This window comes from Salvelinus alpinus, chromosome 6 (assembly GCF_045679555.1).
Source record: "Salvelinus alpinus chromosome 6, SLU_Salpinus.1, whole genome shotgun sequence".
Taxonomy (NCBI): domain Eukaryota; kingdom Metazoa; phylum Chordata; class Actinopteri; order Salmoniformes; family Salmonidae; genus Salvelinus; species Salvelinus alpinus.
Window position 1 is genome coordinate 24,349,764 of NC_092091.1, and position 26,928 is coordinate 24,376,691.

General features: G+C 41.6%; 1 protein-coding gene across 1 annotated transcript in view; it reads left to right on the forward strand.

Annotated features, from left to right (window-relative positions):
* LOC139578426 (ephrin type-B receptor 1-like) overlaps positions 1–26,928 on the forward strand; it is a 166,161-nt gene that overhangs the window by 19,969 nt on the left and 119,264 nt on the right. The window contains exon 2 of the mRNA XM_071405991.1: positions 22,264–22,328. Within this exon, the coding sequence (XP_071262092.1) occupies positions 22,264–22,328 (65 nt within the window). The remainder of the gene's footprint in view (positions 1–22,263; positions 22,329–26,928) is intronic.

Consider the following 26,928-nt stretch of genomic DNA (forward strand, 5'->3'; position numbering starts at 1 on the left):
ACACTATGGCTGTGTACGCTGTTTGTGTCTCTGCTGATGAGGTTGTTGCTGCATTGCAATCCTCCTGCTCTAAGCTGGGGCCTAATCCTTAGGAGAGGGGAACTGTTCTGGCAGGAAGTCAAGTGTGGTCGTAGGAGCGAGCAGACACAGACTCCTAAAATCTCGCTTGACTTGCTCGCCCTCAGAGGTAGGTGTCCTGCTTTTTTCCCCTTCTCTCCCCCGTTCAAACATGTTAGATTTCTGTTTCCAGCTAAAGTCCCCCTCCCGCCATCACACTACCCACGCCCTCAGTCTGCGGTTGAATGAGTACCGAAGAAAACAGGTGACGAGCTCAAAGTGACACTTTGTGTGGCACAAAGATAGTGTGCCCTTACCCAAACTCCAATACCCGGTACAACAATCCAGACTGAGTCAGTTTGCACGATGCATCAGTTCCCCCATGTAGGCTATGTAAAAAATATACAGGTTAAGACAACGTAGTAATTCCATGTAGAGTGTTAGAAAATAAACAAATTCATTGGACCAGCATAGTTGCTGATATTACAGGATTAGCATTAAAAATGTGACCAAAGGTTGAGAAATCAACTAAAGTGGCTGTAGATCATTTGAAAAACATTTTAATGAATAGAATGACAGTAAAACAGTTATGCTATGTGTTTGCTGAGTAGTTAGCTGAAATTCAAGACGATTGTGTTTATTTTGAACTTTCTGTACTGCTAACATTCATTTCCAGTCAATTTCGCTTGCTATCAACGGCGCTGGTCCAATGACTTTGCTTATTTTCTAACACTTCTGAATGGAAATATTACATTGTCCTAACCTTTGTTATCTTCAACCTAGCATGTAAGCATGAATATGATGAGATTAATCCAGAATAATTATAGGCAAATTTGATGGCCTCCCTCTTGACAAAATATATATATTTTTGAAGTTTTAGAGTTAATTTCATGCAATTATACAAATTTTACCATGGGGTGTAGAGAAAATGAAGCAATATTATAACTAATTTCATGCAATTTTGCCATGGGGAGGAGAGGAAAATTAGCTGTTATACTGCAAATTTCCTGCAACTCTACACATTTTGCCATAGGGTGGAGAGAAATGTTTGCAATTGTTTATATGATATCTGAGTGAGACTGACTAATAAAATCAATGGGGGCCCCCCAGACGGTAATTCAACCAGTTTAGATAGCTGTCCGCTAAACTACTATAACTTAGCAATCACATTGTTTTTTGCTATAGGCTAATTGACTGACTATCAGTGACTGATATAACAAGAGAAAAACTGCTGATGCATAACCAAATTTCGAAATTGCACCTTGTGTGTTCTACTATTCTACCTCGCAACAATAAGTTGAGACCCAGTTTCCCATCCCTGATCCAGAGGATGGACCAAGAAAGCAGAAAACGTTAAACGGCAATTCATTCGAGCGTCATCTGTACCATTCAGAGAGAATATGGCTTTGTACGAATGAACCTCTTCTCAAATGACATAGCGTGTATGTTTGCCAGGATATGAAACAACATTAAAAGAATACCATGTATTCATTATTCATTAAACCTAGTAGAGCAAATTAATGTATCCTGTGGAACAATGAGAAGATGTATGCATTATCAGAAAGGCAGAAAAGACATGAATGAAATCACCCTATTTTAGATTTGCTGCACAAAGCACTAAATTGTGCATTTTACTGATGTGGCATGATCATCTTTGGAGTACCTGGCTGGCATTATATTTGCAGCCAGGTCACCAGTGATACAAGTCAGTATTCGACGTCCATCCATGTCTGAGGACGTCGGGAGATGACGTGGAAACGGACCGTTAGGGGCACCACTAGGTGCTGATTTAGATATACAGTGCATTCGGAAAGTGTTCAGACCCCTTGACTTTTTCCACAGCCTTATTCTAAAATGGATCTACACACAATACCCCATAATGACAAAGAAATACATTTTTTACATAAGTATTCAGACCCTTTGCTATGAGACTCGAAATTGAGCTCAAGTTAAACAGTTGACAGTGCATGTCAGAGCCAAAACCAATCCATGAGGTTGAAGGATTTGTCTGTAGAGCTCTGAGACAGGATTGTGTCGAAGTACAGATCTAGATAAGGGTACCAAAATAAGTGTGGAACCACCAAGAACCCGATGATCACTCTGACAGAGCTCCAGAGTTACTCCTTGGAGATGGGAGAACCTTCCAGAAGGACAACCATCTCTGCAGCACTCCACCAATCAGGCCTTTATGATAGAGTGGCCAGATGGATGCCACTCTTCAGTAAAAAGGCACATGACAGAGTCCACCTAAAGGACTCTCCGACCATAAAATACTGTAAGATTCTCGGACCTCCCGGGTGGCGCAGCGGTCTAAGGCACTGCATCGCAGTGCTAGAGGCGTTACTCCAGACCCGAGTCCCATAGGACGGTGCACAATTGGCCCAGCGTTTTCCAGGTAAGGGAAGGGTTTGGCTGCATGTTTCCCAGCCGAAACTGTTCAGAACAGTTTGCATATATTATGGCAACATTTTGTGACGTTTTTGTTCCTTTTGGACTTCGGCAAGTTTTTTTTTTCGCCTGTTGAGCACACAACATTTCTTGAGGCAAGCCGAAGTTGGAAGCTGAAGTCTACGCCCCATCGTTGGCGATTGGTTAACAGTTGGGATACTTCAATGAAGTGCCTGTTGTTATTCAACGAGAGACAATTCATCCTCATACACATTGTTTCACTGCACCAAACACCATAGTAAGATGCAAAATTGCACAAAGACGTCACAATTAATGATTTCTTGAGTTATCTTAGATCCAGCCCAGTACGGGCTCAGTCTTCAGCAAGCAGTGGAAGAGCTCTCTCATAAATCACTGACCTGCACATAAACAGCTGGGCCAACACCAATGGACTGTTCCTCCTGCAGTCCTGGACTCTCCCAACAAATGCTTGGAGGAGTGCATCACTGACCTATAATCCAGTTCTATTAGTCTTCTCTTCCTGTTTGTTATATGTTTTTGTCTGTTTGGGCTGTGGCAATAACGGTGTGAATTGTATCCCTGTTTCTTACTGGTCAGTTCCGTTCTCTAACCGGAACGCCGGGACAGTTGGACCTACAGTGCTTTCGGAAAGTATTCAGACCCCTTTTTTCCACATTTTGTTACATTACAGCCTTATTCTAAAATTGATTAAATAGTTACTTTCTCCACACAATAACCCATAATGCCAAAGCGAAATCAGGTTTATAGAAATTTTAGCAAATGTAAAAAAAAAAGTTTTTTAAATATTACATTTACATAAGTATTCGAACCCTTTCCTCAGTACTTTGTTGAAGCACCTTTGTCAGCGATTACAGCCTCAAGTTTTCTTGGGTATGATGCTACATGCTTGGCACACCTGTATTTGGGGAGTTTCTCACATTCTTCTCTGCAGAACTTCTCAAGCTCTGTCAGGTTGGATGGGGAGTGTTGCTGCACAGCTTTTTTCAGGTCTCCAGAGACATTCGATCAGGTTCAAGTCCGGGCTCTGGCTGGGCCACTCAAGGACATTCAGAGACTTGTCCCGAAGCCACTTCTGTGTTGTCTTAGCTGTGTGCTTACGGTCATTGTCCTGTTGGAAGGTGAACCTTCGCCCCAGTCTGAGGTCCTGAGCGCTCTGGAGCAGGTTTTCATCAAGGATCTCTCTGTACTTTGCTCCTTTCATCTTTCCCTCAATCCTGACTAGTTTCCCATTTCTCTGCCACTGAAAACATCCCACAGCATGATAGTGCCACCACCATGTGTCACCGTAGGGATGGTGCCAGGTTTCCTCCAGACGTGACGCTTGGCATTCAGGCCAAAGAGTTCAACTTGGTTTCATCAGAACAGAGATTCTGTTTTTTTTTTTTTTTGTATTTTACCCCTTTTTCTCCCCAATTTCGATCTTGTCTCATCGCTGAAACTCCCCAACAGGGGGAGAGAGAGGGGAAGGTGGAGTCATGCGTCCTCCGAAACATGACCCGTCTAACCGCGCTCCTTAACACCCGCCAGCTTAACATGGAAGCCAGCTGCACCAATATTGCAGGAACCTGGCCCGCCACAAGGAGTCGCTAGAGCGCGATGAGCCACGTGAAGCCCCCCCCCAAAAAAAACTTACCCTTACCCGGACAACGCTGGGCCAATTGTGCGCCATTCTATGGGACTCGGGTCTGGAGTAACACCTCTAGCACTGCGATGGCTTTCTACAGTGTTATTGCACCATTCACACTGAAGGGGAGTCAAGTGATGTAGTGGAGAGCAGGGTACCAGGTTGTGAGAGTGGATTAGTACAGACTGAACAGGCCAGCAGCTGATGGCTAACACAGTCCGGTGAGACTTATCCCCAGCCCAGCCGCCGGCCATCTTTCAGCCACCTGATGGTGGTGGTTTTAAGAGGCCTGATGTTCTGAGGGGGAAGGTCACTCCTGGAATGTGTGAGAGTGGATCAGCTTTGTCAGAGCAGTTATCCAGAGCCTGTTTAAAGGCTCCAAAGCTTTAAGTCTATTGTCCCAACTTGCCAAATGAAGCTTAAGCGGTAATCGTCTCAGGGCTGTGGCCAGGGCCCTGGGTGAACCTGTATGTATGGGCCCTGTCGTCCAGAGGGGCCCAGCCCTGATAGGCCCCCCTAGAGGTGTTGAGAGAGGGAGGCTCCTGAGCTCCAAATGATCAGGGATTAGAGCACATAAACCTGTGTTTACCATGGCTCTCCCACAGCCTCTGGCCTGTTTGCCTTTCCCAGACAGCAGTGGAAAGGAGGCTGAGGGAGCAGAGGAAGAGAGATGGCGAGACAGACTGCTGAACTTCTGCTGAGTTTTGGATGTGATGATGGATAACACAAAGTTACATTAAAGAAGTACAGCTGACACACTCATATTCACCCAGATCAAGTTTCACAGTGTTCACACCAGCACAACCAGGCCTGTTATCAGGGGTAGCTGGAATGTTTTGGGCTATTTTGGGGTCACTGAAGTTCAAGCGATGCAAAAGCACGCTCACTACATGGCCTTAGACAGACAGATAGAACATGTATTATGTTTCAGCACTGTGTGTATGTGTGGGCACCCCATAGACGGTAATCTCCTCTTTCCTGTTGTGCTGAAATCTAGGGATTATGTTTTAAGGCGATTGCTCAAAAGACATTAATTGGGAACACGCAAAGGTGTGTACTAAATAATGATTCCATAGGATTTCAAAACCTTTTTGGCACCTAACCCAATAGACTTTGTTTAAGGAGAGACTAATTATTAAAATATTATTTACGCAACACGTTCTGAAAACTCACTTATTTTAGTGTAATTGTGTTTTTGTTTTTTTAACTAGGCAAGTCAGTTAAGAACAAATTCTTATTTACAATGGTGGGCTAGTGGGTTAACTGCCTTGTTCAGGGTCAGAGCGACATATTTTTACCTTGTCAGCTCAGGGATTCGATCTATCAACCTTTCAGTTACTGGCCTAACGCTCTAACCACTAGGCTACCTGCCACCCCTGTGCAAATTACTTTTTGGCATGCTCTCTTTTAGGGCTCATTAGTAATACTAACCTCATTGTTGTTCCGATGGTTGAATTCAACCTTGGCTTTTACTTCCATTAAGTTATTTCACAGTATTTCTGTTCAGAGAGAAAGTGAGTGAGATATCTAAAGAAGGAGAGAGGGGGTAAGTCAAAAGAGAGAGAGAGAGAGAGAGAGAGTGAGGGATACTGATTGTCTGTGTGCTGTATCTTTCTGGGCCCGAGCATTTCGTAGACCAGGAGAATGTATCACAGGCCAGGGGTTATATCACCACTTATCTCCAGCGCCCCAAACAACACTATCAGCAGTACTCTCATCCACCAAGACTCTCCCACTGACCATAGAGCTGTATGTCTGCCAACAATTTCAATTCCCATCTCTGTCATAAACACCATTTTCGCTTTTTCTCTCTTTGTTTCTTATTCCAACAACACTGAAATTATAGTTTTGGGGTTTGTCATATGTGGTATTGAAGTACTCTCTGCTTTCTGTGCATAAAGCCTATAGTGTTGTTTGATGCATTACTTCCATAGTAAGTTCTCCCTTACAGAGTTGCTTTTCATAATTGTTTTTGTGGAAACCTAGTAGGCCTACTTGCAGCCTAGGGTCTGTAAAACATAGTCCAGGAAGCAGAAAAGCGAAACACTTAACTTGACATACCTGCAAAATGACACCATAGCCGATAGCAATACACTGACAAACTACTGCATCTGCCAATGTGTAACCAGACTAATTAGCCATACAGGAGTTTCTGTGAGGAGTAGTGAAGTGTGTTTCATGGTCTGATGAGAGAAATAGGGGAATAGTGTACTGTGGGACTTAAAACCCTTCAATATTTATGTTTGCTGTGAGAAGTAGCTGTCCTCCAGGCACCTGAGCTGCATGTACAGTGAATGTTTAAAGGGCCAAAGATTGTTCAACTGTAGAATATATATATATATATACACACACACACACACACACACACACACACACACACACACACACACACACACACACACACACACACACACACACACACACACACACACACACACACACACACACACACCTGTACAAAAGCAGGCATCAATTTGCTCAAATCGACTTCAACATACTCCACGTTTTCCTCCAGTGGCTTCAATTTCTTCAGGATACATTTCCACTGTATATAAAAATAATGCTTTTGCAAAGTCACATCGAACCTATCATAACCATACCGTACATAAGTGAAAAGAGAAAATACCAGAAAACAGTCTGAACCAAGCGTTCGGGGTCATGATAAGAGATCAGGAGAAGTAAGATCACACACCAGCCCCAGGTTCTTTACCCTGGCTTTGTTTTAGAATGCTTTTCCCTGTTCTTTTCCGCTCCACATCCCTGCATCTCCTGGCTTGGCCTGCTTCCAAAGTAAACAGTCCTAGTTCTGCTTTAAGCCAGTAAACTGATCAAATGCTATAAAACGCTAGTGTAGCGTTCAGATTTAGTGAGAATTTGAGAGAGAGAGCCAGAGAGAGTCAGTGAGAGAAAGAGAGAAGCAATTTCTTTTGGTTGGAATATTCACATTGTCTAAAGGTTAATGTGCCAATAACTCCTGGCTAATGCAGGTGATGTGTGTATGTTGTGCCACTGACATTCAGGTGGGGAATTACAGCACCAGACTTAATTATACTCAGTAAAGGGCAGACAGAGGTGGTTAGTTAATCTGTAAAGTTTTTTCACTGGCTGTTAGATAATGTTGTTTTTGCTAAGGTCATGTTCGGTGGAGATAAACCATTGTTTTGGGAGAAGAATACCTGTGAGGATAAAAACCAACAAATAAACAAACAAGCATAGAATGGAATTTACAATGTGACCTAGTTACTCATGTTGGATGTTTCAGCTCATACCATCAGAATAACTACATGTGGAAGTATTACAACCTAACATCCAACTTAGCAGCTCATGTTTCCATGTCTTGAGCTCCCTCTCTTGTCCTTGATGAATCCTTTTTAATTTTTTTATTTAACCTTTATTTAACCAGCTAGGCCAGTTGAGAACAAGTTCTCATTTACAACTGCGACCTGGCTAAGATAAAGCAAAGCAGTGCGACAAAATCACAGAGTTACACATAAACAAACGTACAGTCAGTAACACAATAGAAAAGAAAACTAGACAAACCTATGTACAGTGTGTGTAAATGTAGAAGAGTCAAGAGGTAGGCAATAAATAGGCCATAGAGGCGAAATAATTACAATTTGGCATTAATACTGGAGTGATATATGTGCAGATGATGTTCCTTCCTCAGAGAGCCGCAGGGCTACAGAAGGTTAAGCTAGTCTGCTGCTCAGGACACATTAGGAATCAACCTGAGGGGAATATGAGTGTTAGGATGATCCTGAGTGCAGTTTGATGCTGCTGCATCATGACAGATAAATATATTTAAGCAATAAGGCCCAAGGTGGTGTGGTATATGGCCAATATAACATGGCCAGGGGCTGTTCTTAGTCACGATGCGAAGCGAAGTGCCTGGATACAGCCCTTAGCTGTGGTATATTGGCAATATACCACAAACCACAGAGGTGCCTTCTTGCTGTTACAAACTGGTTACCAACATAATTAGAATAGTAAACAAGTAATTTTGTGTCATACCCATGGTATATTGTCTGATATAGAACGGCTTTCAGCAAATCAGCATCCAGGAGCCAAACTACCCAGTTTATAAATAATAATAATAACCTTAGGCAAAGTCACAACACCGCAGTATACATTCTAACCACAACATGCATGTGCTAACCTGTTTGTTGTTGTGGCGTAAACATGCCATGATTGCCTGTGGTGCAGGTTTACCCCTCACTACTATGAGGGCAGAGAGAGGGTACCATGATATGTGTATTATCTGACTGTAGAGAGGAGAGTGTCTTGTGCGAAGTAGTCGTGTGAATGTATACTGTATGTCCGAATAGAGGATTAGAGGAGGTGGATGGAGGAAGTTTCTCCCCTGGTCTGAATCCCAATCTTTCTCTCCACTGTATCCAATTCTCTCAATCGTTCTCTCTCTCTCCTTCTTTTTCCTTACATACATTCTGTGGACTCCCTCTTGTTGGCATGGAGTCATATCTCTTTATTCAGAGAATCAGAACATTTCCCCAATATATAAATGATCAATCATTGAGGAAATCGGCCCTAAAAATTATGACAATGCATAGGGTTAAGTTAAGGCGAAGAAGTCCATACATTGAAATCGTTATCAGGCCAAACTTTCCCCTAGCTTTTGTCACATGATTGTTGATTTTAAATTAACTGATAAAATTATCCCTATCATAAGGAATTACTGTCATTCTTAGTTGCGCCATCCCTTCAGGGGCTCCCGAGTGGCACAGCGGTCTAAGGCACTGCATCTCAGTGCTAGAGGCGTCACTACAGACACCCTGGTTTGAATCCAGGCTGTATCACAACCAGCCATGATTGGGAGTCCCATAGGGCGGCGCACAATTGGCCCAGCGTCGTCCGGGTTTGGCTGGTGTAGGCTGTCACTGTAAATAAGAATTTGTTCTTAACTGACTTGCCTAGTTAAATAAAGGTTTTAATAAAAAATAATAAAACAAAAAAATTCAGCAAAACCAGAATTCCCTAGGATTTCATACAGTAGCACACTGTGGAAGTCCTGCTACAGTATATTTTGAGTCTTTGTACCTGCTCAAAGTGTTTGCCTTGAGAACCTTAATGTGTTTACCCACAGCAAGTGTGCAAATCAGACTGAAATCTGTGATAGGCGTCACCAAGAAGAGGTACTGGGAGTCTGTTAACAAAAGAAAAACAGTGCTCTGTGGACTAAGGAGTGAAATAGAAATGGGAAACAATAAGAAAAGAACACTGAACTCCTCTGTTTTTTTCATCTCTACTGTAAATAGGCTGGCTGACTTTCATGTTACCTTCTATGGCAAAATAACAGTGATTTTCTGCTGTTATGTATCAGAGTTTCACCTGCATCTTGGTCTTCACAGGGTAGGCTACTGGCTTCACTTAGTGGACATACTGAGAAGGGGCTGATCCAAGCACTGAACACAACAGTTACCTGCTGGGTATCTTGACCACTTATTTTGCTGTGTATGTTATTGATAGTGGCTTATACATACTTTTGGGAGAGGCAGAACTATTACATCATAATACACCATGGCTGATTTACATCAACAGAGGGCCTATATTATAATACCACAAGTCCATGACCCTATTTAAGAGATATGACTAGTTAATAGGATGAGCAATTGACAGTAATAATCTTCTCAAATCAAATTGTATTGGTCACATACACATATTTTGCAGATGTTATTGCGGGCGTAGCGAAGTGCTTGTTCCTAGCTCCAACAGTGCAGTAGTATCTAACAATTCACAACAATACACACAAATCTAAAAGTAAAATAATGGAATTAAGAAATATATAAATATTAGGATGAGCAATTTTAGAATGGCTTTGACTAAAATACAGTAGAATAGAATACAGTATATACATATGAAATGAGTAAAGCAGTATGTAAACATTATTAAAGTGACTAGTGTTCCATTATTACAGTGACTAGTGTTCCATTATTACAGTGACTAGTGTTCCATTATTACAGTGACTAGTGTTCCATTATTACAGTGACTAGTGTTCCATTATTACAGTGACTAGTGTTTCATTATTACAGTGACTAGTGTTCCATTATTACAGTGACTAGTGTTCCATTATTACAGTGACTAGTGTTCCATTATTACAGTGACTAGTGTTCCATTATTACAGTGACTAGTGTTCCATTATTACAGTGACTAGTGTTTCATTATTACAGTGACTAGTGTTCCATTATTACAGTGACTAGTGTTCCATTATTACAGTGACTAGTGTTCCATTATTACAGTGACTAGTGTTTCATTATTACAGTGACTAGTGTTCCATTATTACAGTGACTAGTGTTCCATTATTACAGTGACTAGTGTTTCATTATTACAGTGACTAGTGTTCCATTATTACAGTGACTAGTGTTCCATTATTACAGTGACTAGTGTTCCATTATTACAGTGACTAGTGTTTCATTATTACAGTGACTAGTGTTTCATTATTACAGTGACTAGTGTTCCATTATTACAGTGACTAGTGTTCCATCATTACAGTGACTAGTGTTTCATTATTACAGTGACTTGTGTTCCATTATTAAAGTGGCCAGTGATTCCTTCTTAATATCCTTTTAGTAAATCCATTTAACCATGAGAGAATATCACAATACCTTTATCACAGCAGACTAAGGCTGCAGCTTGTGTTTTAAAGCCTTTCTCATTTTGGAAGTATAGCAACTTTAATTCAGCTTTGAATAGATGTTGTTTTATTGGTGTGTTATCAATGTGAAAAGACAGGGATATTTCCCAGTGAATTATAGCTCCGTGTGTGATGGTGTTGCGTGAAATGTCTGCTGGCAACCTATTACCTGAGATAAAAAGAGCGATTGGAGGCAGCTGTCAAGCTCAGAACTTGTTTACCTCAGTGGATGAAATGTGTCACTCACTCTGACTGACAGTTACATTTCCTGTGTAAACAATATGTGAGCATGAATGTGGCCCTTTGCACAAATATCACAATTCCCAGGTGTGATGTTTGTGTGATCTTGTGCTAGTGAACACACACACACACACACACACACACACACACACACACACACACACACACACACACACACACACACACACACACACACACACACACACACACACACACACACACACACACACACACACACACACACACACACACACACACACACACACACACACACACACACACACCTATAATCCTGTCCAGTGGTCTGAACCCTGTCTCATCCTCTCTCTCAGTGTATATAGTAAACAGAGACAGCTCTTTATTGCTGAGTGTGTTTACTGTGGTTATTAAAGGTTGTCAGCAGCCAGGCTAGCAGCTTATAGAACAGTGTCTTGCCTTCTTCAGTTATGTCTCATCAGATTGATGGCTGGCTGGATAGGGGCCTGTGGGGATCGCATCTAAATCGAGAGAACTGAGAGAGAGAGAGAGAGAACTGGGGATCTCACATGCCTCTCTCTCAGGGTAAGAAGAGAAGATAGATTTTAGACTGGCCGAGGGAAAGAAAAGATCGAGAGGAGGAGTATTTTTTTGTTTTTGAGTGAGCATAGGGGTGTATTGTCACAAAGGACTCATTCTTCCTGAGTGGACGTGAAGTGTTTACAGAGGTGGAAACATACCCTCACTGGGGAACCTCGGCAGCCAGCTGCTCTGAGTCAAGTTTGCCCTAGAGATACTGATAGAGACATACTGTAGCCCTGCTCAGAGCCAGAGGACCTTCAAGCTGCTCCACTAGGTGAGTTCAGGCCACCATTGGCCCTCAGTCATAGGGCACATTGACAGGCCCCTACCTCAGCTAACAGCTGCCCAGAGTCAGATTTCTGCCTGAGAGGAGAATCTCATCACCCTAGCCTGTCTGTCTAGGAAGGCATGGCTATCCCAGTAGTGATAGACCTCTGATTCTTCAAGCAGCTGCTGTGAGTTAAGTTTACCTCTACCCATACAGTACGTCCTCCACATCCCTCTACCTCCATATTCCTTGAAACTCACTACTTCATCCCAGCCATGGTTTTCCTCAGCCCCTCCTTCTCACATATCACATGACTGTTGACATTTTTACCTCCTCAGTCCAAATACCTATGATACCCACAGGCACATACCTGTCTCAGTCAGCCCATAGCAAGGGTAACCCATTTTTGTTCTTTTTTTTAACCTTTATTTAACTAGGCAAGTCAGTTATGAACAAATTCTTATTTTCAATGACAGCCTAGGAACAGTGGGTTAACTGCCAAGTTCAGGGTCTGATTTTTACCATGCCAGCTCGGGCATTCGATCTTGCAACCTTTCAGCTACTAGTCCAACGCTCTAACCACTAGGCTACTTGCCACCTCACAAGGGTAACCCAACACGACAGGTAAGGTAAATGTGCCACACCCATAGGGTGACATTAGCCACCTGTCAGTTACATTACATGCACACATGTAACACATGCCACAAGCATACATACATTTATTTTCATGATACATGTACGCTTATAACAGAGTTCCAACACACTCACTGCTGAGTTTAGTCTTAAAGGAGATTGTACAAAAACTGTTTCTCTTAACCATGAGGGACATTTTCAACCTCTTAACCACTTTGCTTCAAATCCCCCCAAACACTCAACACACTGCCATTTCACCTGGAGTGTCCGTGAGGTGTTTTCCACAAGTGAGCCAGCTTGCCCTTCTGCACTGCCACTCAAGTGGTCTTGGTGGCCCCTGGCCATATCGTATTTAAACTCCAGAGTCCAGACATTTTTACACAGGGCTAGCGCATGTCTGACAACCACTCTTGAAAAACACAGTTGTCACCAGCAGGCTGTTCGGGCGGTGACATTTGGTCAGCACTTCACTCCAGTAGCATTGGTAGCACGTAGTGCTGTCAACAGAGTGGAGGGAGCTCTGCTCAGTGCACTGGATAGGACAGAGAGACAATGTTGTTCAGTTGTGTCTACTCAATAGCCTGTCAACACTCTACTTCACTCCCAGTCAACACACACCGTATCAGAAATACTTACAAGGACTTGGAGAATGTGGTTGTCAGCTGGAATGGTAATTGAATAGTCTGATAGGATTTATTTTCTGTCCTCCCAATTTGAGAGAACATGATTTAATATGTTGTCTTCTTTCCTCCACTTTCCCGCTTCCCTCTAAGTAACTCTGTGAAGAATTCCTCACAGGAGCTTATTAAGAACTGTGCCTATGGCCAGATGTCATACAGCAGGCAGGCATACTGCATTGAATATATGTATCTTGTATATTCTCCCCTGGGGCTGTATGTTCTGTAGAGCTTCTGTTTCAGGTTACAACGCATCTATATATACTTCTCTCCGTGGTCCCTGTGTTGTATGTGGATAGCAGTATACCTCTGTCTCTCCCACTGTTCCTTACCTTTTAAGAGTACCTTTCAGACTCCTATTGTTCCGGTTCTTTAGGGCCATGTCGCAATGGGCCTCAGGAGTCAGTACATTCTCCAGACATATCTGTCTGAGTATTGTTGTTTTCCGGAATAAATCATTAAAATAAGTATGAGTGTGTGTGTTTTTATATTTTGTCTGTTTAATGTGAGACGAGCTCCGAAATGTAGCTAGCCTGGTGCTCTGGGAGGCTGAGTGAGGATGTGATTGTCTCCTGCAGAAGGCCAGACATGTTGTTTATAATAAACTCCCTTGTTACAGAGAGAGGGATTGATTATGAAAGAGATGGTGTGAGAGAAAGGGTCTCATCCCCTCCACTCATACAGGGAAATAATTTGTGGCTGGTATTGACTCTAATTCCTGGCTAACAGCTTCAAGGTGGTCATGGCTAGATGGGATCCAGCATTTGTCAAATTAACGTCAGATTTGACTTTTCGTGGTAGGTTAGGAGAACTTACACAGCAGGTTAGGATAATTAACATTGTCATGTTAGGATATTTAGGTTAAGGTCAGGAAAAGGGTTAGGGTTAGCTCAAATGCAAAGAACATCTACTTTAGGTTAATTTGACAAAAGCTGGATTCCTTCTAGCCCTTCCCGTTGGGGTGTGTCAGCAAAGATGGATGCTTGCAATTAGCTTTAACCCCATTTCCGTGAGCTACTATCTGAAGCCAGGCTTTTTAAATTACGAGTCAGAGATATATACCCAATGCACAGGGTAGGACATAAGTTATGATCCCTTCTGCTAATATTTGGTGGAAGTGTAAGGCATGAAAGGTTTTGGTCTCAATGGGGACCTTTGCTTTTTATCTCTCTCTCACCAGTAACATAGCATTACTTATTTCTGTTCAGAATGACTGTTCACCTGCTCTGTTGGCGCTTTTACCAGAGCTTTTCAGCCCTGCTCAGTGGATCAGCAGGTAATTGAGCTGTCATCTCCTCAAGTCAAATATGAGGCAGGCAGACGCCACAGGCAGACGCCACAGTCAGAGCATGTTTAAATATCGAGACTGAACTATAAATCTGGAGAACTGACTGCAATTACAATGGAATCTAGGGTGTCAAGTCCTGGTGAATTCAGAATGTAACTACCTGCGATTCTATTCTCGCCTGTTCCTGTGAGTCCTGTGAGATAATGACGTCTACACAGAGAAATGAGGGAGCCAGTAACAGGCCTGTAATGGAGTCCATAATGTGTTGCAACTAAGAGTTGTGTATGGATGCCAAGTCTCAGTAGGCTTTGTACTGGGTTATAGTGCAGTCTTCATCAAGCAGTAATAAGGTCGGGCTCTCCTCAGCTAATATACAGCATGTACTGAGGCACAGCTGTGTGCAAACTGCCACAGGAGCCATAGGATAGAGTCTGCTGCAATACTCAATTTACCCAATGATGAATATGTAATGGCATGGACAAAAATAGAAAGAGCTATAAATAGAATGTGCGATTCAATCATGAAAGCAGTTCAAAGGACTTCACCATAATTTGCGGTGAAATCATTGAAAAATGCACATATCTTGTGAATTCATAGGGATGGAGTCTTCTGGAAGGTGCTTTGTCTCATGCGTTGGGCGGTCTGGTCTGTCTGTCGTCCATGTTCTCTCATGGCATGTCCATCCACGGCCTGCAACTCAATCAGAGCCCAGTCATTCCTCCAATCCCTCTTTCAGCAGCAGGAGTTCTACTGATGACATCTATGCATGGAGAGGTACTAAGTGGGTCACCCTCTCTACACTCAATCATCTTGGGCAAGCAATCATTCACTACAACAGGAGAGGCAAGATCTACACGAGATCCTCAGATCACTTTTCACTATTCTCTACACGGATGATTCAAGTTTTAGGGTCTTATGGAAACATAGTTTTACACTTGTATTGGAAGTGGTGCTAACCTTAGTCATCCTTCCTGATTCCTCTGGTGTTCTAAGTTGGTGTTTGTATTTGCAGATGTCTCTCTCTCTACTAATGGCCAAAGTAGTCCTGCTGACCTTTCCTGTTTCAGACAAACTACCGTAGAGAAAGGTAATTAATTAGTGCCTGGAGAGCAGAAATTAATTCCACTGCATCGCTCCCACATGGAGAACAGCAGCGCCTGGCACACGCCTGTGTGTGTCTGTGTCTGTGTGTGTGTGTGTGTGTGTGTGTGTGTGTGTGTGTGTGTGTGTGTGTGTGTGTGTGTGTGTGTGTGTGTGTGTGTGTGTGTGTGCGTGTGTGCGTGTGTGCGTGCGTGCGTGCGTGCGTGCGTGCGTGCGTGCGTGCGTGCGTGCGTGCGTGCGTGTGTGAAGGACAGTTTTGTCAATAGTTTAAGGAGGGAAGTATATTTCCCAACTCTGATTCAAACAGCAATTGTTTTGATCTCTGTTTATCTCAGCAGGAAACTTGGATATACGGTGTGTACAGTATATGCCAAACATGTTATGCTGTAGTTTATTCAAAGCATGGTTTGTTTTTGACAGAGGAAAGAGAAAGCGACAGAGAGAGAAAGCTAATGTCCCATGAGAGGAGTTTGCCTCACACTGCCTCCTCCCTGAAATCTCTTCACTCTAAATACAACTGGAACAGTTCCAGTCTTATAAACGTGTCACCCACACTGAGTTGGAATGGGATGAGGAATATAATTCCCTAGGTACAGCCTCTTCTTTACAGGCAGAGTCTCCACCAGTGGGATTTGACTTCGAGTAACTAAATAAATGTTAGCGCACATTCTAGCAGGGTCAAGGGAGCGATGTCACCACTGACTGGATAATTGTTTAATTAGCTCAGTCAGACTTTCCACCATAACCCAATCTCCCCTGCCCAGTGCACTTCTACACAGTTAGGTATCTGTCCCTCCAACACAGCCACTAATGTGAGAGCTCCCTCAGTACTGGGCTCATATGTATTCTCCTTCAGTACTCAAAATGTGATTGGTATGAAGCCTCCAGCGTATGGCTGACAATGTAGCCACTTACTATGATAGACAATTACATTTCATTTATGTACTGCAGCACTATTTACAAAGTCATTTGTAAAGGAAGAATGTACAAACAGAGATAGAGGCTGATGTAAATGAGTGCATATGCCAGTATTGTGCAAATGCTCTGAAGCCAATGTCAGTTATGAGATATATTTGGTAGACATACCTAGATGATTGAAAAGAGAACATACAGAGTGTCAGTATTCAGTTATGAACCAATTCAAAACTAGGTCCTGTTTTTGGCCTCTAAAGTCGTTCAGATCTACAGCAACTGTGAATGTGTTACATCAGTGATACAGTTACAGCTATGTGTTTTGAGGCATTTAAACCATTGGTATCGATGGTATGGGAGGCTATAGTGACAGCTTTTGGGTGGGGTGAGACACTGAGTGTATTCTTTCACATTTGCCCTCCATCCATGATCAAGGCTTGTACCCCTCTGTGTTTGAATTGCACAAATCCATACTTTTGTTTGTTCCTACTGAGTGAAAAAGAAGGTTATGTTTGTTAGGGTACAGAGAGCGCTCTCGTCTACAGCTCTGCCCTGAATCCATGGGCAGTCGCCCAAAACAAATTTGATAAATCTATTGGGAAAATGTGCTTTCAGATATGTTGAACATAGTGTTGCACCTGTGATATGTTGTTAAGGCATATCTTTGAGCTGAGGTGAAGGAGATCAGAGGCTGCTGGGTAATTAGCAGAATAGTTTTACATTTTACATTAAAGTAATTTAGCAGAGTGACTAAAGAGTGACTTACAGCAGTGAGTGCATGCATTTTCCCGTACTGGTCCCCTGTGGGAATCCAACCCACCACCCTGGTTTTGCAAGCGCCATGCTCTACCAACTGAGCCATAAGTTCAAGGCCACACTTCATATTATGTTAGTTGTGTCCATACATACAGTATTACTTGAACCCTCAACATTTGTCCTCACTGTGTCATAGATAAGACCGGTTTATGTAAAGATTTGAACTGAGTGAGTGGTGACACTGGCCAACCATCGCTGAACAAAGAGTTATTGATATTGTATCCATATGAACCTCAGTGTTTCAGTGGGTCAGGATATTTAATCATGATCTCTGATTCCGCTGGCATGCACAGACTATTGACTAAATTATGCATTTGTACAGCAACATGCATTGATTGTCCATTCTATAAATACTTAGGCCAAACATAGAATGATCTCTGGCCTTCTTTGCCCTCTCTACTGCCGTCTCTCTTTTTCCTATTTCAACCTCCATGGTGGCTAAGATTGTGGTTACATTTCTATTGAGAGGCAATCATCTGGACCATTAGATCTCCCACAGTAGCTGGTCATTTTGGCCAACCATAACAAGTACAGTGTGTCATAGAAGGGTGTTTTGTCTGTGCAATATCTTTATCACACTTTCACCAAACCTGTGCACGTGTTGAACTTTTCCTGATAAGTGTCTTTACTTTGAACCTTCAGACTTTCAAAATGTTGATGGCACTCAAATCTGAGGCGACAAACATCGTAAAAACAGAGAATATCTAGGACGAAAAAAACTTCAGATTGTGTGTAAAAGAATGCTAGACAGTATCTATACCTGAATAGTTTTTTTTCACCCTGACAGGTATGTCTGAGGCGAATCACTGTGTGATCACCTTGTTGTGATGAGACGTGATGGTGCTTTCATGGTGTAACATGTCATCCAGAGAACCCTGGCTCTAGAAATAAGAAAGCCTACAAATAAATTGGGTCATGCTTGCCATTCTAAAAACAGATGCAGTTCAATAACACATTGTGGCATAGAATACTTTTCATGTGTAAAAATCATCTTGAGACTGGTTGTCCTGTTTTACAACTGATTTTGATAACAAATGCATCCGTACTCATTTTGTGATGTGGCATTGTGGAATTCATATGCAGTGCCTTGCAAAAGTATTCAGACCCCTTGGATTTCTTCACATTTTATTGTGTTACAAAGTGGGATTAAAATGGATTTAATTGTCATTTTTTAAATGGATTCAATTGTCGAAGTGGGATTTTTAAAATTTGTACCCAAGATAAATAAACAACTCATAAGAAGTATTCAGCCCCTTTGTTTAGGCAAGTCTACATTCGTTCAAGAGTAAAATTAAGCTCAACAAATCACATAATAGGTTACATGGAGTCTGTGTGAAATAATATGGGTTGACATGATTTTTGAATGACTAATCCTTCCTCAGTCCCCCATACATACATCTGTCCCTTTCGAAAAGCTGCCCCTTAGTCAAGTATTGAATTTCAAGCACAGATTCAACAACAAAGATCAGGGAGCTTTTCGAAAGCTTCATAAAGAATGGCTGTGATTGGTAGATGGGTAACAATAACAAATCAGACATTGAATATTCCTTTAAGCATGGTCAAGTTTTTTAAAATGTGTTTTATTTGACCTTTATTTAACTAGGCAAGTCAGTTAAGAACAAATTCTTATTTTCAATGACGGCCTAGGAACACTGGGTTAACTGCCTTGTTCAGGGGCAGAACGACAGATTTTTACCTTGTAAGTTAATAATTATGTTGTGGATTATGTATTAAACCACCCAGACAAATCAAAGATACAGTCGGCCTTCTGAAGTGAGCTGCAGGACAGGAATGATACTGCTCAGGGTTTAATGGCTGTGATGGGAGAAATCTCAGGATGGATCAACAACATTTATTCCTAAATGACCGAGTGAATAGAAGAATACAAATATAAAGAACACAAATATTCCAAAACATGCATCTTGTATGCAACAATGCACGAAAGTAATACTGAAACAAGCAAAACAGCAAATTAATACACTTTTTGCCTAAATGCAAAGACTTATGTTTGAGGGCAAATCCAACACAACACATCACCACTGGTGGTGGCTGCATCATGGTATAGGTATGCTTGACATTGGCAAATACTGGGGAGTTCTTCAGGATAAAAAGAAACGGAATGGAGCTAAGCACAAGCAAAATCCTAGAGGAAAAATGACTTCAGTCTTCTTTACACCAGAGACTGGGAGATTAATTCAAATTTGAGCAGGACAATAACCTACAGCACAAGGCCAAATCTACACTGGAGTTGCTTACCAAGTAGACAGTGAATATTCCTTTGTGGCCAAAATACAGTTTTGAGAAAAAATAGCTTGAAAATCTATGGCAAGACTTGAAAAGTGCTGTCTAGCCATGATCCCCAACATCTAGACAGAGTTTGAAGAATTTTGAAAAGAATAATGGGCAAATATTGCGCAATCTTCTAGACTTACCTAAGACTCACAGCTGTAATCGATGCCAAAGGTGTTTCTAACATGTATAGAATTGACTCAGGGAGCTGAATACTTATGTAACGAATGTATTTTAGTTATTTAATTTGTATTCATCTTAATAAAATAAAATACAAATTCTTCTACTTTGACATTACGGAGTATTTTGTGTAGATTGTTGACAAGAAAATGACAATTAAATCAATTGTTTAATCCCACTTTGTAACACAATAAAATATGGAGAAATCGAAAGGGTCTGAATACTTTTGCAAGACACTGTAAATTGTATTGTGTTACTTGCTGGTTGTATAGAGATGTTTAAAGTATTGTTATCGAGTAGTAATACATTTTGTTGTTATATTGTTATGTGGTATTGCTGGCTCATGATTTGTCGTAATGTATCAGTGTAAGGTATTGGTGGCTGAATGCTGAATAAGTGTGCCATCATTGGAAAGTACAGCTGGCACACTGTGACAAATCGTGTGCTGGGAAATGGATTTACTTCAACACTGAACACAGATGTTAACGTGTTCTGGCTCATTGCGTTCTCGTTGTCCTACCTTGCCTAACTGCATAGAAGGGATAATGTGACTGTGGTGTGGCTTGTTCTGTGGGTCTCTGTAAAGGCAGGGTCGGCAAGGTTCCTTTCGTGATAAAGCCCATAACACTCCACTGACCGATTAGGCGTACCACAGTTTCGCGGGGCCCTCACGCAAGGTCTGAGCAATTCAACACATTTTGGCATGGGGCAATGATCTTTTTTTTCTCTCAGTTTTTGCAGCTAATCTCATGCTATTCTGCACATTTTGCCATGAGGCTGAGAGAAAATGTTGCTGTTTTAAAGCTAATTTCCTGTAATTCTACACATATTGCCATGAGCCAAAAAGAAAATGTTCAGTTTGAGAGAATTTTGCTTTTTTAAAGATACATTTTACAGATAATGTCCTGTAATTGGAAACATTTTTGCCATGGCTTATGACGTGTGCATATGTAATCTGGGGAAATGGTCTTGGAGTGTCTTGTCTACAACATCTATCCTGAATGTCAATCCAAAGTGCCTGTACTTCCATGCAGAAATCTGAGATTTCCTCTGATGATTTGCTAATTCTGAAGAAGCCCTAATATGATTAATGTGAGGCTTTGAACTCAGTAAAAGTGAAAGGCCGGCAGGTACCCTGCGGCTGGCCCTGGACCTGCTCTCCTCTGTTCTGCTCTCCTCTCCTCCACTGACTACAGAGAACAACCTGTTCATTGAGACTAGGATTTAAGGATAAGTATCTGTTCACAGAGATACATTTAAAAAAAGACAGGATGGCATGATACTACCCTGACCAGTTTGCTGATAAGTGGGAGTGCATCAGTGTGGAGCATTGGTAGGAAGCTGAGTTGGTGTGAGAGTGAGGGGTACTTTTCTGCATTTTGCAAGGTGCGGTTGGTTGGCAGGTGATTGGACCAGACCCTCTCTCTGTAAAATGGCTGTTGTTGTCGACTGATGATTTGCCATGCTGCTTTCCACCCTCTGGCTTTATTGACACCCAGAAAAATGGGGAAGGAGGAAGAGTGAAGAATGGAGAAAGATAGAGAGAGAAGAAAGGAGACAGACAGAGATTCAGACAGACCCACAGACCAGTTGATATATTGGGGCAATTTTCTTTTTTGAACAAAGGGATGTGACTCCATGCCAACAAGGAGAGAGAGAGAGAGATTTGATTCTTATTATTTTCATATTGTAAATATCCAAAGTAAGCTTTGGCAATTTGTACATTGTTACATCATGCCAATAAAGCGAATTGAAAATTGAGACAGAGAGAAAGAGAGAGAACAATTGTTGTGGTGAAACGGCACCAATAAACCAAAATGTGCTGTTTTTGTGAATGCCCTTGTGGCTCTGTAAGCAGTGTTAGTTGTTTTTCGTTTGAACCCCTCTAACTTTGAGCCAGGTGTGGCAGTTGGTGGCACCGGTGTTTGTGTACTTGCTGATGCATTATCACGGACGTGATCAATATTTCCCGGTACATCAATATGTAATGCACTCCTCCGCAGAAATCACCCACCAATAACCTATTGATCAGTCCCAGGCTGAATATACTTTTAGACTGTGTGAAAACAAACACAGAGGGGCAGGAAAACAACATGATGTATTTACCAAGTAAATCCCTCTTTCCATGTCTCTTTTTATTTGTGGTTATATCTCTCCCTCTTCCCCTTCAAGAATGTCATGGCCTCTTTTCAGAACCAGAGTCTATTACTGAAGAAGTGGAGAGTGGTGATAGCTCATACTGTGTCTCTCAGTCAGTTTGACAGTAGTGAAATGTAATGAAATGTGTAGAGTGGGCTGATCTGTCTGATTTTGTCTGGCCCATTGGTTAAAGGGCTGATACACTTCCAGTAATGAGATATTTAAGATCTAGCTCATATCAATGGTTTTCAATGGACTGATAAGAAACAATGGGCTTACACAAAAGTAATGGAATGAGGTGTTTTACTGTAACAGGTGTTTGCATTGGTAGTACTGTAGCAGAAATGTGTATTGAATCTTTCTCTCTCTCTCTCTCTCTCTCTCTCTCTCTCTCACACACAGAGACAGTGATGGACACGCGGACGGCCACAGCAGAGCTGGGTTGGATAGCGTATCCTGCCTCTGGGGTAAGAACACTCCACTTCATCTAGACCAGTGGTTCCCAAACTTTTTATAGTCCCGGGCCGTACCCCTTCAAACATTCAACCTCCAGCTGCGTACCCCCTCTAGCACCAGGGTCTAATCTTGTTTTTTTTGCCATCATTGTAAGCCTGTCACACACACACACAATACATTTATTAAACATAAGAATGAGTGTGAGTTTTTGTCACAACCTGGCTCATGGGAAGTGACAAAGAGCTCTTATAGGACCAGGGCACAAATAATAGTACAATAATAATCAATCATTTTGCTCTTTATTTAGCCATCTTACATATCAAACCTTATTTGTTCATCAAAAATTGTGAATAACTCACCACAGGTTAATGAGAAGTGTATGCTTGAAAGGATGCACATAACTCTGCAATGTTGGGTTGTGTCATTTTAAATCCTTTTCCACACACAGTCTGTGCCTGTATTTAGTTTTCATGCTAGTGAGGGCCGAGAATCAACTCTCACATAGGTACGTGGTTGCAAAGGGCATCAGTGTCTTAACAGCGCAATTTGCCAAGGCAAGAAACTCTGAGTGCAGTCCTATCCAGAAATCTGTCAGTGGCTTCTGATTAAATTACATTTTCACAGAACCGCTTGTTGCAATTTCGATGAGGCTCTCTTGTTCAGATATCGGTAAATGGACTGGAGGCAGGGCATGAAAGGGATAACGAATCCAGTTGTTTGTGTCATCCGTTTCGGGAAAGTACCTGCATAATTGTGCACCCAGCTCACTCAGGTGCTTCGCTATATCACATTTGACATTGTCCGTAAGCTTGAGTTAATTTGCACACAAAAATCATACAATAATGGAAAGATCTGTGTGTTGTCCTTGTTAATGCAGACATAAAAGAGCTCCAACTTAATCATAGCCTCAATTTTGTCCCGCACATTGAATATAGTTGCGGAGAGTCCCTGTAATCCTAGATTCAGATCATTCAGGCGAGAAAAAACATCACCCAGATAGGCCAGACATGTGAGAAACTCGTCATCATGCAAGCAGTCAGACAAGTGAAAATTATGGTCAGTAACGAAAACTTTAAGTTCGTCTCTCAATTCAAGACAACGTGTCAATACTTTTCCCCTTGATAACCAGCACACTTCTTTCTGTATGTTGTAAAAGTGTTTCATGGTCGCTGCCCATATCATTGCATAATGCAGAAAATACACGAGAGTTCAGGGGCCTTGCTTTAATAAAGTTAATCATTTTAACTGTTGTGTCCAAAACGTCTTTCATGCTGTCAGGCATTCCCTTGGCAGCAAGAGCCTCTCGGTGGATGCTGCAGTGTACCCAAGTGGCGTAGAAAGCAATTGCTTGCACGCGTGTTACCATTCCACTACTGTATGTCTCCCTGTCATGGCTTTTGTGCCATCAGGACAGATATCGACATATCCATCAGTACAGATACCAACATATCTTGATCGCCAAAGCCCATTTGATGTCATAAAGCTACCCAGTACTTTAAAAATATCCTCTCCTGTTGTCCTGGTTTCCAGTGGTTTGGATGGCTTCCTTCATTGACCCCCCATAAACGTAACGGACATATACCAGGAGCTGTGCCAGGCCTGCCATGTCTGTTGACTCATCCAGATGTAACGTATTTAATTGACTGACTTGTATGCAAAGCAGTAATTGTTTCAAAACATCTCCTGCCATGTCACTGATGTGTCGTGAAACAGTGTTGTTTGATGAAGACATTTTCTGTATAGTTTCTTTGGCCTTTTCCCCCAGAATTGTCCCAGCCATATCGGCGGAAGCAGGAATATTTAAGTCCTACACAATAGTATGGGGCTTGCCTGTCCTAGCCACTCGGTAGCTCACCATAGAAGACCCTTCTAGCCCCTTCTTATTAATGGTATCTGTTGCTTTTATACATGTCTTGCTACTCAAAAGTCATCTTTATTCACGCTCAGGCTTATTTTTCAAATTGTCATGTTTCGTTTCTAAATGTCTGCACAAGAGTGAAGGTTTCCCGCAATAGAGTAACGGTTAATGTGATTGGATGTTAATTATTTGACTAGGCTACCTGTATTTGACATTGTGTTGTTATTTCCCTGAACACTAAATGGTTACATTTTATTTTTGGCAGTGAAACGAGGATACTCAGGCGAGAAAAAAATCTCACCCAAATGTATAACCTCGTTGGAAAATATAAATGTATTGTTTGAAAATTTGAAGGAAAAAAATGTAAAGAAAAGAAAATTGCCCGTACCCCCGACTGCCTTGCGCTTACCCCTGGGGGTACGCATACCCCAGTTTGGGAATATCTGCTCTACACTAGAGTTGCTTGTTATGTCACATAAACAAAATTTAGTTGAACTATTAGAATTCTAGCACCATGAAATGCCGGAGCGATTTCTGCATCGTGCATCTAAGGAAAGTGAAAACACTTCTGGGGGTTTCAGTGCATGTAAAAGGCAGCATCAAAACTCGAAAAACGGTTATCTCATACAATCCATGATTTAGAAATGCAAATGGTTTATAGCCTAAATATTGATTGATGATAAGGGTCTATGCAGAATATTTCTGTAGATTTCTACCTTTTTTTCTACCTTTTTTTCAATACTTTATTTATACAGATTACAAACAGGAGAGGCAATAACTGGTACATTTCGTTTGAAATTTACCCACTCAACCACACAGCCACATAGTAAGAAATTATTCTGGGGTTAATTGAAATTGACAACAACAACAAAAAATAACCAACATATACTTTATAAAAATTAATGCAAGTCATGCAGAGCCCGTTGGCTAGTGGTAACTCACCCAGTTTAGACACCTCACCCCTCTCCCCACTGAAGACCGGGGTTAAATTCCTTGCTCCAACATTTTCATCTCTTTCTCCCACCTATCTGCATCTCTGTCATTTCAGAACTATCTCAATAAAGTGCCAAATACCCCAAAATTATATTATATTTGATTTGTTCATTTCATTTAAACAAAACAATATAAGAATAAATCCAACATAATATGTTGGTCAAAATGTAAGTGTCTTTCATAACCAACGAGAGAACATTTTGTGATTGAACTCATTGGAAGTCTGGTTTTTAATCACCTTGCATTTCCTATCTTGCTAAGTGACTCTGTTTTTAGAGGATTGTGGGTAATAATAGTTTTTTTACTTTATGATTCTTGTCACATGTTGTATGCATGTTTGAAGAAAGAGAAGAATACTTCTATGTTAGTATTAAGCTTGTTGTGCCATGATGTGTAATTGACAGAGGTGGGACCAAGTCATTGTTTCACAAGTCACAAGTAAGTCTCAAGACTTAGCACTCAAGTCCCAAGTCAAGACAAGCAAGTCTGAGTCAAGACTCAAGTCAAGACCGTCAAGTATCGAGTCAAGTCTCAAGTCCTAAACTTTGAGTCCTAAACAAGTCATAATGTGCTCTTCACCAAATGTAATACCATTTCTTATTTTTAACAAGAGTAATAGTATATTACATTTACGCAAATCATGAATGCTTCTAAAAATATCTATATATTTATTACTTTCCAAATAAACGTTATATTTCCATGGAAATACATGGGTAGCTGTAACGCTCGTCTTCCTCCTCGTCTGAGGAGGAGCAAGGATCGGACCAAAATGCAGTGTGGTTTGAATACATACTTTTTTATTATGTAAACGAAGACGGAAAACACTTGATACACTACAAAATAACAAAACGACGTTAACAGACCTGAACTTGAGAACACATAAAACATGAACGCACGAACAGGTAGGAACAAACGAACGAACGAAACAAAACAGTACCATGTGGTGAAACAAACACAGACACAGCAACAATCACCCACAAACAAACAGTGAGAACAGCCTACCTTAATATGGTTCTCAATCAGAGGAAACGTAAAACACCTGCCCCTGATTGAGAACCATATCAGGCTAGTTGAATGAACCCAACATAGAAACACATAACATAGAATGCCCACCCAGCTCACGTCCTGACCAACTAAACAATACTAAACAAAGGAAATAAGGTCAGGAACGTGACAGTAGCCATGAGAAAGACACACCCCCCCAATAGTGATCGACTATCGAGGATCGCTATGGGGCGCAATCGGGCGATGTAGGCTTGCACACAATTGCCCAATCATATCACACACACACACACTCTCTATGTGTGGTTACAGTAGGCTAACATATGTCAATGGTTTTAGGAACAGCAGTAACAACAGGCAGGATTTAGGCTACCAGCTGCCTAGCCAGTTGTAGCTCAATCTTGGATGCAATGATCATGTTCCCACACTGACTAACTGTGTGGAGGCTTATTGATTTAACGTTATGCTAGCCTACATGATACACCAGTAAAGTAATAAAATATATAGCTGTTGGCTATATTAGCCACGACTTACCGTTCTTTATGCAGCTTCAAATGTCGAACAAAGTTGGAAATTGTTGAGCCTCCGTCTGTAATTTTCTTCCTGCATGTTTTGCAAGTTGCAATCCATTTTTTGTTGATACAGCGTCGTCTTTATATCCGAAAATAATAATTTGGGGTATCATCTTTCCAAGGGCTCCATCTGAATTCACCCGCCGACGTTCCTCTGCATTGCCACGCACAACTTTTTCTCAGCTG